Below are 16,158 nucleotides of genomic sequence, written 5' to 3'. Positions count from 1 at the left end.
CAAAACCCTGTCTCTACTAAAAATACAAAAATTAGCCAGGCGTGGTGGCGCATGCCTGTGATCCCAGCTACTCAGGAGGCTGAGGCAGGAGAATCACTTGAACCAGGGAGTTGGAGGTTGCAGTGAGCCGAGATCGTGCCATTGCACTCCAGCCTGGCAACAGAGCAGGACTCAGTATCAAAAAAAAAAAAAGGGTCTCACTTTGTTGCCCAGGCTGGTCTCGAACTCCTGGCTTCAGACCATCCTCCTGCCTTGGCCTCCCAAGGGGCTGGGATTACAGACCACTGTGCCCAGCCTAAGTTTCCAGTATGAGGAAGACAACGTTAGATTTTAGTGGATGATGTTCTTTAAAATAGCATGGACAAGCAATGTTCTGTTGAATATAAATAGTACTGTAGGTAGAAACGGTGCACTGTTGAGCGGCCTTTAACTGCTCTGTTTCTGACAGGCGGCCTTCCTCATGCATCTCCTGGGAGGTGGTGGAGGCCACATGCGCCTGCCTGCTTGCTCAGGGAGAAGAGGCCGAGAAAGAACACTGCTCCAAGTGCCTGGCAGAGCAGATGATCCTGGAGGAATTTGGAAGGTGCTTATCGCAGATTCTCCACACTGAGTTTAAATCTAAGGGATTGAAAATGGAGTAGAGTATAAAGTGTGAATGCATGTTGATTTTGTCTTAGTCTAGAAATCTCTAGTTTAGAAAGGTTGTTTAGGGGAACATGAGGCTGGCTCTGCAGCAACAACCAGGCTCCCCTGCATCCCTGGGCCCAGGGAGTTTACTCAGAGCTCTCTGAAGATGTGGCAACCCATGCCCCCTTTTCTGAGGAGGTGCGTGGCCTGAGCATTGTTTGTCTGGCCCAGAGGGGAGAGCTTGGGTTCCCATAGTCCTGGGAGAGTGTCTGCAGGGCAGCGGAGGGCAGAGCAGGGCAGGGGAGGGCACAGCAGGCCCTGCGAAGGGCAGAGCGGGGCAGGGGAGGGCAGAGCAGGCCCTGCGGAGAGCTCACTCTGGTCGACTCTTCCTCTCAGAGAATGTTGCTCTAGAGGCTGCTCTGCATGAAAACCCTAATGGTTTCTTGTTTGTTTTTCAAATTATTTAGAAATAAGTTCTCCGGATGGGCTGTTGTGATACCACTTAAAATCTCTAGAGAACTACTGAACACCCAAAGATTTTCTGTAGCGTAGATATTTCCCCAGAGGCACGCGAACTGTCAGTCTTTCCTAAGGCCCCCGGGAGACGCAGGCAATGGGGCCTCACAGACCGGGCTTGCACCAGCATGTCTTGAGTTAGAGGACTTAAAATTATCCAGTTTCTTCTGTGTTTCTACTTGAATTGTCGAAAAGCTCTATTATCCAATTAACTTCTCCATAATTATTGTTGTAATATTATTATTGTTTGTAAAACATGGTTCACATAACTAGCTTGTGGAAACCAGCAGGTAAAATGAATTCTTAAGTTGACGCTTTTGGTTCTGTTGTAAAGCAAAGATGAATAAAAATTTCCAATGTCTTCAATTGTTGTCATTAACTTAGTAACTGAAAATGTGTTCATCTGATGAGTACCCACCCTGAAATGTATTGAGAGAATATTCTTTCATGTTTCTGCATTCATTACTAGTGTTGGCCATTTAGAGGGTGTTCAGGAAACTCAAGTACAAATGCAGCAGAGACAGAAGTGTGGCTGCTGGGCCCAGGCACTGGGCACATAAGTGAGCAAGCAACCAGGGAGGAAGCTGTCTTTTGTGGAGCTGTCTGGAACAGTCTAGTTGCAAACACAGCCACAAGAAGCCACAGAGGAGAAAAGGAAGACTGAATTCTTCCCCTTTGCAATTCCCTTTGGACCCTTGGGATCCAGAGTCTGTGGCAGAAAACCAGAGGTAAAGACATGCATTGTGAGACGTGGAACCCTCAGCCAGCCGTACACCCCACTTGCTGTGTGTGCTTTCAGTCCCGTCAGCATCGCGGCGAACAGGGAGGCGCACTGCTGGGGGAGCCACCTGGCCTCCTTCACCCTTGGGAGCTGGAAGGTGACCTGGAAATGGGGACTTTGGGAGCTGCCTCTGGGGGTGCTGCCTCCATCCTGCTGTCCCTCTCGGCAACACTGCCAACAGCAAGATCTGCCAGCCACATGAGTACTGTTAAAGTTTCTAGTAGCTACATGTAAAACTTTGAAAAGGAGCAGGTAAAATTAGTTTTAATAATCTTTTATTTATCCCAATGTATCCAAAATACTATCGTTTCAATGTGTAATCAAAATGAAAATGATTGAGATTTCACATTCCTTTATGTGTACCCAATATTTGAAATGCAGGGTGTCTTGTACTCACAGCAGGTCTCAGTTGGCACCAGCCACACCTTAAGGGTTCGGGCGCCTCAGCACAGCCCTGGGGCACCGAGTGGAGGGAGGAAAAGGGAACAATGTCCTCCAGCATTCTCCTGAGGCAACGGCTGCCTAGGGAGATCCTGAACCAGGTGTGGCCCACCCGCGGAGCCCAGAGGAAGTGTGAGCAGGGAACTCAGTGTGGGGCTGGGGATACAGGCCCCCCACATTGCACAGGAGCCCGCCCTGAATCCCGGGCTCCTATGGAGAAGGAGCCTACGCTGGCCAAGGATGCTCTGACTGTGGCCACGTGTACTGAGCTAACGCCTGGAGGTGAGGGAAGAGCCAACCTGGGCAGGCATGAGCCCTGCAGGGTCTTCTGGCAGAGAAGAATTCACTGAGTAGGTGCCACTTGCAGGGAATCCCGTCTGAGAAGTGAAAGCCGAGATACAGACGTGCATAAAGCCACTATGCTGACCAGAGACAGTACAGAAGATGACTACAAAGCTAGAAAATCCCATCTCTTATGTGTTTGGCGGAGAGCCAGTGCTATTTTAAAACGATATACAAATTAACATATCATGTTCTTATCTGAGAGAGTAGCTGTGCAAATTTAACCATATCTTTTTTTTTTTTTTTTTTTTTTTGAGACAGAGTCTCACTCTGTTGCCCAGGCTGAAGTGCAATGGCGCGATCTCGGCTCACTGCAACCTCCGCCTTCTGGGTTCAAGTGATTCTCCTGCCTCAGCCTCCTGACTAGCTGAGATTACAGGCGCGCACCACCACGCCCGGCTAATTTTGTATTTTTAGTAGAGATGGGGTTTCACCATGTTGGTCAGGCTGGTCTTGAACTCCTGATCTCAGGTGATCCGCCCCCCTGGGCCTCCCAAAGAGCTGGGATTACAGGCGTGAGCCACCGCGCCCAGCCTTAACCATATCTTTCTACTCTGTACCTATTAAATAACTCGGACCACCTTTGTGATTAAGGTTAGATTATCTATTGGTTTTGGGTTTTTGTTTTGTTTATCCGAAAGAAAAAAAAACCTTGTTTTTTCATAGACACGGAGAAGAAATCATTGTTTAGAATGACACGCGCTGAAATCGCTCTTTCCTGTCAGTGAACACAGGCTGCGCACTGCACAGAAAGTCTGGCGGCCAGGGAGCATCCTTAGGAGAGAAGGTGCTGTTGGCGGCGGAAGGTCAGCAGAAGGCTTGGTGTATTTTTCATCTCGGCTTGGATGCTCCTATCCCTTTACAAACCTCTCACCAGTACCTGAAGTTCTGCCAGCACTGGTCCCCTTTCAGTGTGGGCGCGGTTTCAAACCATAATAAACAAGTTATCGTAAGGAGTCAGTTAAAATACCGTCTTAGGGAATTCAAAGGTTGAACCCTCATCCAAGATAAAATGATCAGAGCAGCCAGAGGATCCAGAGAGCAGGAGGGGGCGCAGAAGACGAAGCAGGGAGGAGGCCTCCCGTTCTGCAGGCGGCGCGCTCTTTAGGAAGGCACCCGGGCACAGCTTTGTGCATGGGGCCGGCTGTGCAGTCTCCGTGCTGCACTCTCTCCCCAGGAGTCCTTAGCCTCAGAGGAGGGAGGAAGCACGACAGGAGGGATCACCGAGAGGCATCTTCCCCCAGCCCTGCCTCCATCCTGCGCCCAACCCCCGGCCCCCAGCAGAGACTGGAGAGCCACAGGGAGCACTGCCCGGCCCCAGCCACCGATAAAACTGGAATTGAAGACTGTCATTGCATGGATGTTCTCTTCATATATTTAAAAATGACTATCAGGAAAAAGTTTGAGCCTCCTAAAAATGGTAGCTGGTTTGTTTTTCAACAACAAACTTTAATAAAAACTTTAATGTTTGATATTTTAAATTTTGCCTTGACTTTCAGGAAATTCAAAAGTAAATCTATTCAATACCAGAAATCACATTAGCCCAGGTTTAGGATTAACTGTCCCTCTCTTTTTTCCATACAGCTTTACTTTTTTAAACATGCTTTTTATTTGTACTATTACATACATCTTTTACTGTAAACCATTTCATATGTTTGTTGGAAATAGACGGACTATAGAAACATTATTACCGAATTATGAAGACAGAGTCTGCAGTGACAACCTTTTTAATGATGATTCCCTAGAAATATATATATTTTAATAGAGGCAGAGTCTCACTCTGTTGCCTATGCTGTAGTGCTGTGGTGCGATCATAGCTCACTGCAGCCTCAAACTCCTGGCTTCAAGCAATGCTCCCAGGTAGCTAGAACTACAGGCTCACACCATCATACTCAGCTAAGTTTCTGTATTTTTATTTTTTGTAGAGACAGGGTCTTGCTATATTGCCCAGGCCTCAAACTCCTAGCCTCAAATGATCTTCCCTCCTTGACCTCCTGAAGCACTGAGATTACAGGTGTGAGCCACCATGCTGGGTCTCTATTTATTTATTTTTTTTACTAGAGTATTTTTTAGGGTAGTTTTGGGTTCACAGCAAAACTGAGCAGAAAGTGCAGAGATTTCCCATATAATCCATGCCCCCCAACACCGCAGCCTCCCCACTACCAACATTCCTCACCAGAGCCGTCCTTTTGTTACAACTGATGAACCTACAGTGATACACCATCATCCAAAGTGATACACCACAAACCCAAAGCCCATGCTGACGTTAGGATTCCCTCTTGTTATTCCACATGCTATGGGTTTTGACAAATGTACAATGGCACATATCCAGGGTTACAGCACACAGAACAGTCTCACTGCCCTAAACCACCCCTTTGCTCTGCCTGTTCATCCTTCCCTCCCCTCAACTCCTGGCGATCACTGATATTTTCACTCTCTCCACAGTTTTACCTTTCCCAGAATGTCACTTAAGTGGGATCATACAGTAGGTCGCCTCTTCAGACTAGCTTCTTTCACTTAGTAATATGCATTTATGTCCTTCATATCTTTTCATGGCTTGATAGCTCATCTCCTTTTAGCACTGAATAATATTCCATTGTCTGGATGTACCACTGTTCATCCCTTCCCCTCCTGAAGAACATCTGAGTTGCTTCCAAGTTTGGGCAACTCGGAATAAAGCTGCTGTAAATATCTGTATGTAGGTTTCTGTGTGGATGCAAGTTTTTAATGCCTTTGGGTAAACATCAATGGATTTACCCAATGATTCTGGATCATGTAATAAGAATATATTTAGTTTTGCATGAGACCACTATCTTCTTCCAAAGAAGCTGTTTCAATGAGTATTCCCACCAGCAGTGAATGAGAGTTTCTGTGGCTCCGCCTCCTCACCAACACTTAGCGTTGTCAGTGTTTGGGATTTTGCCCGTTCTAATAGGTGTGTACTGGTATCTCATTGCCATTTTAATTTGCAGTTCCCCAGTGACATATGATGTTGAGCATATGTCCATATGCATACTTGCCATCTGCATATCTTCTTTGGTGAGATGTCAGTTGAGGTCTTTTGCTCATTGTTTAATTGGGTTGTTTCTTTTCTTATTGTTGGGTTTTAAGAATTCTTTGTATATTTTGGATAACAGTCCTTTATTAGATACGTCCTTTGCAAATATTTTCTCCCAGTCTGTGGCTTGTCTCCTCACTCTCCTGACAGTGTATTTTGTAGAGCGGAAGTTTTTAATAAAGTCCAGCTCATCAATTTTTTTTTTCATGGATCATGCCTTTGGCATAGTGTCTAAAAAATCATTGCCATATCTAGACCATCCATACTTTCTCCTGTGTTATCTTCTAGGGATTTTATTTTATTTTATTTTATTTTATTTTATTTTTGAGATGGAGTCTCTCTCTGTCCCCCAGGATGGAGTGCAGTGGGGCAATCTCAGCTCACTGCAACCTCCGCCTCCCGAGTTCAAGTGAGGAGACCCTCCTGCCTCAGCCTCCTGAGTAGCTGGGATTACAGGCGCCTGCTACCACACCTGGCTAAGTTTTGTATTTTTAGTAGAGGCGGGGTTTCACCATGTTGGCCAGGCTGGTCTCGAACTCCTGACCTCAAGCAATCCTCCCACCTTGGCCTCCCAAAGTGCTAGGATTACACGTGTGAGTCACTGCACCTGGCCAATCTTCTAGGAATTTTATAGTTTACAACTTACATTTAGGTCTATGATCTATTTTGAATGAATTTTTGTGAGAGGGATAAGAGGCTTTATCTAGTCTTTTTTTGCATACGAATGTTCAGTTGTTTTGGCACCTTCTGTCAAAAAGGCTGTCTTTTCTCCATGGTATTGCTTTTGTTCCTTTGTCAGATATCAGTTGGCTCTATTTGTATGAGTCTGGGCCCTCTATTCTGTTCCATTGATCTATTTTTCTATTCTTTTACTAATACCACACCATCTTGATTACTGTAGCTTTATAGTAGCCTTCCAACTTTGTTCTTTTCTTTCAATTTTTTTTTTTTTTTTTTGGCTATTCTGGGTCTTTAGGCTCTCCACATAAACTTTAGAATCAGGTTTTTTGTTTGTTTGTTTGTTTGTTTGTTGTTTTTGAGACAAGATCTCACTATGTTGTCCAAGTTGGAGTGCAGTGGCATGTGATCACGGCTCATTGCAGCATTGACCTCCCAGACTCTACTGATCCTCCTGCCTCAGCCTCCTGAGCAGCTGGGACCACAGGTGTACATCACCATGCCTGGCTAATTTTTTTTATTATTTATAGAGACAAGGTCTCACTATGTTTCCTAGGGTGGTCTCAAACTCCTGGGCTCAAGCGATCCTCCTGCCTTGGCCTCACAGAGTGCCGGGATTATAGGCACGAGCCACCATGCCTGGCACAAGAATCAGTTTTTTGCTATCCACAAAATAACTTGCCAGAATTGTTATTGGAATTGTGTTGAATTTATACATCAGATTTGGAAGAACTAATATTTGACAATATTGAGTCTTCCTATCCACAAGCATGGAATATTTCTCCATTTATTTAGCTCTGTATTTATTTCTTTCATCGAAGTTATATAGTTTTCCTCATATAGGTTTTGGTAAATGCATGCCTAAGTATTACATTTTTGGGAGGTGCTAACGTAAGTGGTATTGCGTTTTTAATTTCAAATTTTACTTGTTCATTGCTGGTATATAGGAAAGCTATTGACTTTTGTTTATTAACCTTGTATCCTGCAACTTTCCTATAATTGCTTATTAATTCCAGGACATTTGTTGTTGTTGTTGATGATACTTTTAGAGTTCTACATAGATGATCATGACGTCTGCAAATAAAGCTTTATTTATTCCTTCCTAATCTGTAAACTTTGTATATCATTTTCTTATCTTATTGCATTGACTAGGCATTCCAGTACAATGTTTAAAAGAGTGATGAGAGGGGACATCTTTGGCTTCTTTTCTCACTATTAATTATGATATTAGCTGTAGGTTTTTAGTAGGTGTTCTTTACCATGTTGACAAAATTCGCCTCTATTTCTAGTTCTTATTAGGAATGGGTGTTAGACTTTGTAAAATGCTATTTCTGTGTGCATTGATATAATTAATGGATCTTTCTTCTTTAGCTTGTTGATTTGATTAATTACATCAATTGATTTTTGAATGTTAAACCAGCTTTGCATACCTGTGATAAATTCCACTTACTCATGGCATATAATTTTATTTACACATTGTTGGATTTAACTTGCTAGTATTTTGTTGAGGATTTTTGCTTGTATGTTCATGAGAGATATTGGTCTATAGTTTTCTTTTAATGTCTTTGTCTGGTTTGGGTATTAGAGTTATGCTGGCCTCATAGAATGAGTCAGGAAATATTCCCTTCAGTTCTATCTTCTGGAAGAGATTATAGAGAATTTAAAACAATTTCTTTCCTAAATGTTTGCTAGAATTCAACAACGAACACATCAGGGCTTCCAAAAATATTTTAACTTGTTTCGTTAAAAATTAAAGTTTTCATTTTGCAATAACTATAGATTCACATGCAGTTTTTGTTTGTTTGTTTGTTTGTTTTTGTGACTGAGTCTCGCTCTTTCGCCCAGGCTGGAGTGCAGTGGCACTATCTCGGCTCACTGCAAGCTCCGCCTCCCGGGTTCACACCTTTCTCCTGCCTCAGCCTCCAGAGTAGCTGGGACTACAGGCGCCTGCCACCACACCCGGCTAAATTTTTGTATTTTTACTAGAGACAGGGTTTCACTGTGTTAGCCAGGATGGTCTCCATCTCCCGACCTCGTGATCCGCCTGCCTCGGCCTCCCAAAGTGCTGGGATTACAGGTGTGAGACACTGCACCCAGCCCACATGCAGTTTTAAGAAATAATAGAGAGAGGCCGGGAACGGTGGCTCACGCCTGTAATCCCAACACTTTGGGAGGCTGAGGCTGGCGGATCGCGAGGTCAGATCGAGACCATTCTGGCTAACACGGTGAAACTCTGTCTCTACTGAAAATACAAAAACAAAATTAGCCGGGCGTGGTGGCGGGTGCCTGTAGTCCCAGCTACTGGGAAGGCTGAGGCAGGAGAATGGTGTGAACCCGGGAGGCAGAGCTTGCAGTGAGCTGAGATCGTGCCACTGCACTCCAGCCTCGGCGTCAGAGTGAGACTCCATCTCAAAAAAAAAAAGAAGAAGAAGAAAGAAAGAAGGAAGGAAGGAAGGAAAGAAGGAAGGAAGGAAGGAAGAAGAAATAATACAGAGAAATGCAATGTACCCTTTATCCAGTTTTCCTAATGATAATAACATCTTACAAATCTATAGGACAATATCACAACCAGGATAGCGACATTGATACTGTCAAGAGACAGAACATTTCTGTCACCTCAAAGGTCTCTCAAGTTCAAGTTGCCCGCACACATTTTCCTACCATCCCCATCACCTCCCTAGCCCCTGGTAACCACTAATCTCTTCTCCATTTCTGTAATATTGTCATCTCAAGAATGTTGGATACATGGAATTATATAGTATGTAACTTTTGGGAACTTTTTTTTAAAGACAGAGTCTTGCTGTCTCGCCCAGGCTGAAGTATGGTTGTGTGATCATAGCTCACTGTAACCTTGAACTCCAGGGCTGAAGAGATCCTCCCCTGCCTTAGCCTCCCAAGTAGCTAAGACTACAGGTACTGCACCACCATGCTTGGCTAATTATTTTTATGTTTTATTTTTTGTAGAGACAAGGTCTTGCTACATTGTCCGGGCTGGTCTTGAACTCCTGGCCTCAAGAAATCCTCCCACCTCAGCTTCTCAAAGTGCTGAGATTACAGGCATGAACCACCACTCTCAGCCTGTTTTTTGTTTTTTCCCTTTTTTCCATTCAGCATAATTCTCTGGAGACTCATCCAAGTTGCTATGTGTTTCAACAACTCATTTCTGGCTGGGTGTGGCAGCTCACGCCTGTAATCCCATGGCTTCAAGGGGCCAAGTCAGGAGCCTGGGCAACTGAGTAAGACCTTTTCTCTAAAAAAATAAAAAATAAAAATAAAATAAATAAACAAAAAGCCACACAATTTATTCTTTTTTATTGCTGAGTAGTAGTCCATGGCGTAGATGTACCACAGTTTAACCATTTACCCATTGAAGGACATATGGGTGGTTTCTAGTTTGGGGCTATGATGAATAAAGTTACTATGAACATTTGTGTACAGGCTTACGTGTAAAGCTAAGTCTTCATTCTTTGTAATAAATACCCAGGAGTGCAATTGGTGGGTTGTATGGTAGTTGCATATTTATTTTTATTTTTTATTTTTTATTTATTTATTTTTTTTTTGAGACGGAGTCTCGCTCTGTCGCCCAGGCTGGAGTGCAGTGGTGCAATCTCGGCTCACTGCAAGCTCCGCCTCCCGGGTTCACGCCATTCTCCTGCCTCAGCCTCCCGAGTAGCTGGGACTACAGACGCCCGCCACCACGCCCAGCTAATTTTTTTGTATTTTTAGTAGAGACAGGGTTTCACTGTGTTAGCCAGGATGGTCTCGATCTCCTGACCTCATGATCCGCCCGCCTCTGCCTCCCAAAGTGCTGGGATTACAGGCGTGAGCCACCGCGCCCGGCCTATTTTTATTTTTAAAATTTAATTGTTTTGAAATTTGTGTGGGTGCATAGTGGGTATATATATTTACGGGGTCCGTGAGATGTTTGGATACAGGCATGCAGTGTGAAATCAGCACGTCCTGGGTTATGGGGTATCCATCCTGCAAACATTCTTTGAGTTACAAAATATCCAGTTACACTTGTTAACTCATTTTTAAATGTACAATTAGTTTATTATCATCTATAGTCACCTTACTGTGCTATCAAATAGTAGGTCTTATTCATTCTTTCTATTTTTGGTACCCATTAACCAAGTTGTATATTTAGTTTTTAAAGAAACTGCCAAAATGTTTTCCAAACACACTGTACCATTTTGCATTTCCACAAGCGGTACGTGAGCAACACATTTTCTCTGCATTTTTGCCAGCATTTAATGCTGTCACTGTTTTTTCTTTTAGTCATTCCGATAGGTGGTTAGCAACACCTCATTGTGGATTTAATGTGCATTCCCCTAATGACCAATGATGTTAACATGATTTCATGTGCTTATTTTCCATGTATATCTCCTCTTTGGCGAAATATCTGTTTATGCATTTGCCCATTTTTAATTTGACTTATTTTTCTTTTTTTTTTTTTTTTCTCTTTACGGTTGAATTTTCAGAGTTGTTTTTTTTTTTTTTTTTTTTTTTTTTTTTTGAGACAGAGTCTTGCTCTGTTGCCCAGACTGGAGTATAGTGATGCGATCTTGACTCACTGCAACCTCCACCTCCTGGGTTCAAGCAATTGTCCTGCCTCAGCCTCCAGAGCAGCTGGCATTACAGGTGCCCACGAACACGCCTGGCTAATTTTTGTATTTTTATTGGAGAAGTCTAATATATCTTTATATATAACTTTTATGGATCATGCTTTTGGTGTCAAGTCTGAGAACTCTTTATTTGCCATAGATCCTAAGGATTTTCTAAAAGTTTATAGTTTTACATTTTGCATTTAAATCTATCATCCATTTTGAGTTAATTTTAAGAATAAGGTGTGAAGCCAGGTGCAGTGTTGCATGGCTATAGTTCCAGCTACTCAGGAGGCTGAGGCAGAAGGATTCATTGAGCCTAGGGGTTTGAGTCCAGCCTGGGCAACATAGTGAGATCCCATCTCTAAAATTAAAAAAACAGTGTATGAGGTTTAGGTCACAATTCTTCTTCAACTTTGATTTTATTTTTTGCCTATAGATACTCAATTGCTTCAGCACCATTTGTTGAAAAGGCTATCCTTTCTTCATTGATTTCTTTCACGCCATTGTCAAAAACCGATGGATGTATTTGGGTGGGTTTATTTCTGGATTCTCTGTTCTGTTGATCTATGTATCTATACACACAGTCTTGATTACTGTAGCTTTTAACTCAAGTAGACTCTTCATTATTTTTCTTTTTCAAAACGTTGCTTTAGCTGTTCTACTTTCTTTGCCTCTCCATATAAATTTTAGAATAAGCTGGCCAGGTGCGGTGACTCACGCCTGTAATGCAGCACTTTGGGAGGCCAAGTCGGGCAGATCATGAGATCAGGAGATCAAGACCATCCTGGTTAACATGGTGAAACCCTGTCTCTACTAAAACCACAAAAAATTAGCCAGGCGTGGTGATGGGCGCCTGTGGTCCCAGCTGCTCAGGAGGCTGAGGCAGGAGAATGGCATGAACCCAGGAGGCCGAGCTTGCAGTGAGCCGAGATTGCACCACTGCACTCCAGCCTGGGAGACAGAGCGAGACTCTGTCTCAAAAAAAAAAAAAAAAAATTTAGAATAAGCTTATCTATTTCTTCAAAAAATCTTGCTGGGATTTGATAGGAATTGTGTTAAACCTGTATATGAACTTGGAGAAAACTGACATATTTACTGTTGAGTCTTTCAATCCATGAACATGAACATGGTATGTCTCTACATTTATTTAAAACTCCTTTGGTTTCTTTCATCAGTGTTGTATAGTTTTTAGTATATAATGATAACATGTTTTATTATATTTACATATTTACACATAAGTTTTTTGTTTTTTTTTTTTTTTGAGATAGTGTTGCTCTGTCGCCCAGGCTGGAGTACAATGGTGAGATCTGTAATCCCAGCTACCCATTAGGCTGAGTCAGGAGAGTTACTTGAACCCCAGTGGTGGAGGTTGCAGGAAGCCAAGATCACACCAGTGCACTCCAGCCTGGGCAGCAGAGCAAGACTCTGTCTCAAAACAAAAAACACACAAACAAACAAAACCAAGTTCACAGGTTCTTTCCTCTGCCCTCTACATTCTGCTATTTAGTCCATCCACTGGAATTTCTATTTCAATTATTGTATTTTTTAGTTCTAAAAGTTCCATTTGGCTCTTCTTTCCAATTTCTGTTTCTTTGCTGAAACTTTGTATTTTTACTTGTTTAAAGTATGTTTGAAATAGTTTGTTGAAGCATTTGTTTTTTATGATGGCTGCTTTAAAATCTTTGTCAGATAACTCTAATACTCACTATGTCAGTGTTGACATCTATTGATCGTCTTTTATCAGTTTGAGATCTTCTGGATTCTTGGTATCATAAGTGATCTTTGAAACCTGGACTTTTAGGGTGCTATGGTATGAAACTCTGGATTTTATTTGAACCTTCTCTTTTAGCTGGCTTGTTCTGATATTGCCCTGGAGGGGAAAGGCTGGGGGTGCCACCTCATTACTGCCAGGTGGGGACAGAAGTCCAGGCTTCCCACTCAGTCTCCACTGACACCTGGGCATGGGTGGGCTGCTCCTCATTATGGCTGGGCAGGAGTGGGAGTTCCAGCTCCCCACTAATACCTCCCTTGCTGGGAGGCGTAGGAGCGCTTTCTTACTGCACCCCTCTGCATGGTCTCTGCTAACACCACAGGAGAAGGGGGTGGCCTTGTCACACTGGGAGGTGGTAAAAGTGCTGATTCTCCACTAACCTTCCTCTGACACCACCCCAATGCATGGAGAGAAGTATGCCTATTACTGTGTGGGAGGAGGGACACAGAATCCAGGCTCCCAGGTGGTCTCTGCTGACACTGTATAGGGGGGTCTTGTTACTGCCAGGGATGGGGTGGTTGTGGGGGATGAAGTCCTGGTTCTTTACTTGGCACCCTACAACTTTCCCCTGGTTGGGGTTTGGGCCACCTTGTCACAGCCTTATAAGTAAGTCTAGGCTCCCCACCTAGCCTTGGCTGGCCTGGTGAAGCCACAGTGTTTGCTGGGGTGTCTGTCTGGAGTAGAGTGGTCATTATCTACAATTCTCTGTCTTACCAGCCTTCCCTTTCCTGGTCCTTTATCTAGAGAGGGCAGCTTTTGTTGGGGCCTTCGTGGTCTGTGCCTGTTGGCATTTCTAGGATGCTGGCTCCTTCAGCCCAAGTCTAAGATATGTAAGGCAAAAAGAAAACCCAGGGAACTCACCACGGGCTGAAGTTCCTAGCTGGTCTGCCTATCGCTTGGGCTTTCAGAGTCTTCTTATGTTTGCTTTATATATGATGTTCAGGATTTTTAATTGTACTTAGCAAAAGGACAAAGGAAAATTCTACCTCTACTCCATCTCCTGGAAGCAGAAATCACTGGATCTTTTTTTTTTTAAAGTTATATCAGAGACTGTCAAGCTTTCTGGTTTCTAGAGCCTTCTTAGTTTTTATCATGATAACACACGATAAAATCTTGTAAACTAAGAAGTATCAAGACAGATCTCAATCAAGGTAGAGCTGATTGAGTTAAGGACCAAGTTAAGGACCATGGCTCGTGACACAGCCTCAGGAGGTCCTAAGAATATATACCCAAGGTGGTTGAGTTACAGCTTGGTTTTATACGTTCTATGGAGACAGAAGTTACAGGCAAAGACATAAATCAATACATGTAAGGTATACATTGGTTTGGCCCAGAAAGGTGGAACATCTCAATGAGTGGGGTAGGGTGGGTGCTTGTAGGTTATAGGTGGATTCAAAGGTTTCCTGATTGGCAATTGGTTGAAAGAGTTAAGCCCTTCTGAAGAGTTGAAGTTAACTTGAATTAAGGGAAGGTAGATGGAGGTGGGAGGGGGCGGTTGTGGAAGGCAAGGTTCTTGTTATGTAGATGAAGCCTCCAGGTAGCAGGCTCCAGAGAGAATAGACATTCAGGTGAATGTCTCTTACCAGACCTTAGAAACGTGTCAGACTAGGAAGGAGATTCTCTATAGAATGCAAATTTCCCCCACAAGAGTCAGCTTTGCAGGGCCATTTCAGAATATGTCAAAGAAATATATGTGGGGCTAAAATACTTTCATTTCCTTCAGGGCTTGTTATTTGTCATGTGATGCTATACCAGAGTCAGGCTGGAATTTGGTATCTTATTGCTAAAAAGAGGCTGATTTGTCAGTCTCAAGATCTCTGTTGTAATGTGAATGCTGGTCCCTGGTCAGCTGTGTCTAAACTCCATGGGGAAGAGGCATAATGAGCATGTCTGGCCCCTCCCTTCCCGTCATGACCTAATTTTTGAGGCTTCTTTGGGGTCTCCTTGGCCAAGAGACGGATCCATTCAGTCGGTTAGGCGGCTTAGAATTTTATTGGAGGCTTACAATCCTGACTCCAAAATGTACAAGAATCCCTTTTTTTTTTTTTTTTGCATTGAAATAAAAGTTTCCTGGGCCCTATGTTAGAAAATGATCAGCTGTAAATTCTTTACATCTTTGGCGTTAGGGTTTCCTTATCCCTGTAAGACTCTCTCTTCCCTCCTGTTTTCTTTTTTAATTAAAAAAAAATTTTAATTACTTCTTTTTATACAGACAGGGTCTCACCATGTTGCCCAGGCTGGTCTCACAAAGTGCTGGGATTACAGGCATGAGACACCACACCCCGCCTCTCTTTCTTCCTCTTAAACAAAGCACTTTTCCTCCTTCCTCCAGGGACCTCCTGAGCCCAGGCCTCTTCCTCAGACTGGCCCACCGCTCACCTGCCTCCACCATGCCAGGCGCCCTCAGGCAGCATCACCCTGGCGTCTGCTCTGCTCCTGGTTAGATAGAGCAAGTAGGAGGTGGACGGGCTTTCATGCTGATCAGCTTTTATGATAGAGACAGCCACCTCCTCCAAGGTGCACAACCTCAACACTCTCCACCTCTCCATTAGGCATCTTGGTGTTTCTCAGGCCTGTCCGTAAATTCTTCACTTCCCGAGGTGGCTGGAGAACACCTTCCCTTGAAAAGACTGCTGTTGTTAGCAACAGATTGATCCAGGATGGCTGCGGCCACCTCCAACCACGTTCTCTCTGGGAAGTAAAGACGTCACCTCTGTGGCCTTGTCCATCACAGCAAATGGCACCACAGCTGCTCCTGGCCCCTCACTTCCTTTCCCTCACCTTCTGGCTGCCACCTGCCCCACTCCGTTTATACCTAAAAGGAAGGCAAGGTTTAGACAAGGAGGTAGATGATGCCGCAGGGGGAGAGTCCGACACCTTTGTGCTGCTGACCCTGGGGCCCGCACCCCTGCACAGAAGTCGCACACCTGCATGGAGGCCGCACCCCTGCACAGAGGCCGCACACCTGCATGGAGGCTGGGCTCCTTGACCCTTTTTGAACACTGCTCAGGAGGCTCATGCGAGCCATGTGCAGTGCGGAGAGCCCAGCACTCAGCACAGCGTCATTAATCTCGGGTCCTTCAGGTACTTCTTTCTCATGGTGTAGTGAGGAGAGACACATCTGCAAACAATTAGAGTGACAGGCATGCTGATTAGGGTGGCACCGCACATGCTGGGGTGGAGGAACGGGAAGGGCACTCTGGATAAGGTGACCCTGGAGCGGAATCCCGTGGGCTGCTTAGGAGTTCCCCAGGCCTTGGGAGGGACACATGCAAAGGCCTTAGGTCAGCGAGGCAGGGCCGCAGTTGTGGCGTCTGAAGGACTGAGTGCAGGAGGC

The 16,158-nt window shown here is 44.2% G+C and overlaps 1 protein-coding gene across 3 annotated transcripts in view; it reads left to right on the top strand.

The window, feature by feature from the left end:
* Nucleotides 1-16,158, top strand: part of TESMIN (testis expressed metallothionein like protein) — a 63,088-nt gene that overhangs the window by 42,997 nt on the left and 3,933 nt on the right. The window contains exons 10-11 of one of the 3 annotated variants that reach the window (XM_019037297.4): nucleotides 449-583; nucleotides 1,613-2,191. In XM_019037297.4, the coding sequence (XP_018892842.1) occupies nucleotides 449-583; nucleotides 1,613-1,703 (226 nt within the window). In that variant the 3' untranslated portion in view covers nucleotides 1,704-2,191. Of the gene's footprint in view, nucleotides 1-448; nucleotides 1,510-1,612; nucleotides 2,192-16,158 lie in introns of those variants that run through there. The other 2 variants (XM_055354690.2, XM_004051680.3) reach the window with 2 other exon arrangements.

Source organism: Gorilla gorilla, chromosome 9 (genome assembly GCF_029281585.2).
Source record: "Gorilla gorilla gorilla isolate KB3781 chromosome 9, NHGRI_mGorGor1-v2.1_pri, whole genome shotgun sequence".
Taxonomy (NCBI): Eukaryota; Metazoa; Chordata; class Mammalia; order Primates; family Hominidae; genus Gorilla; species Gorilla gorilla.
This window is presented reverse-complemented; position numbering and strand designations above follow the sequence as displayed.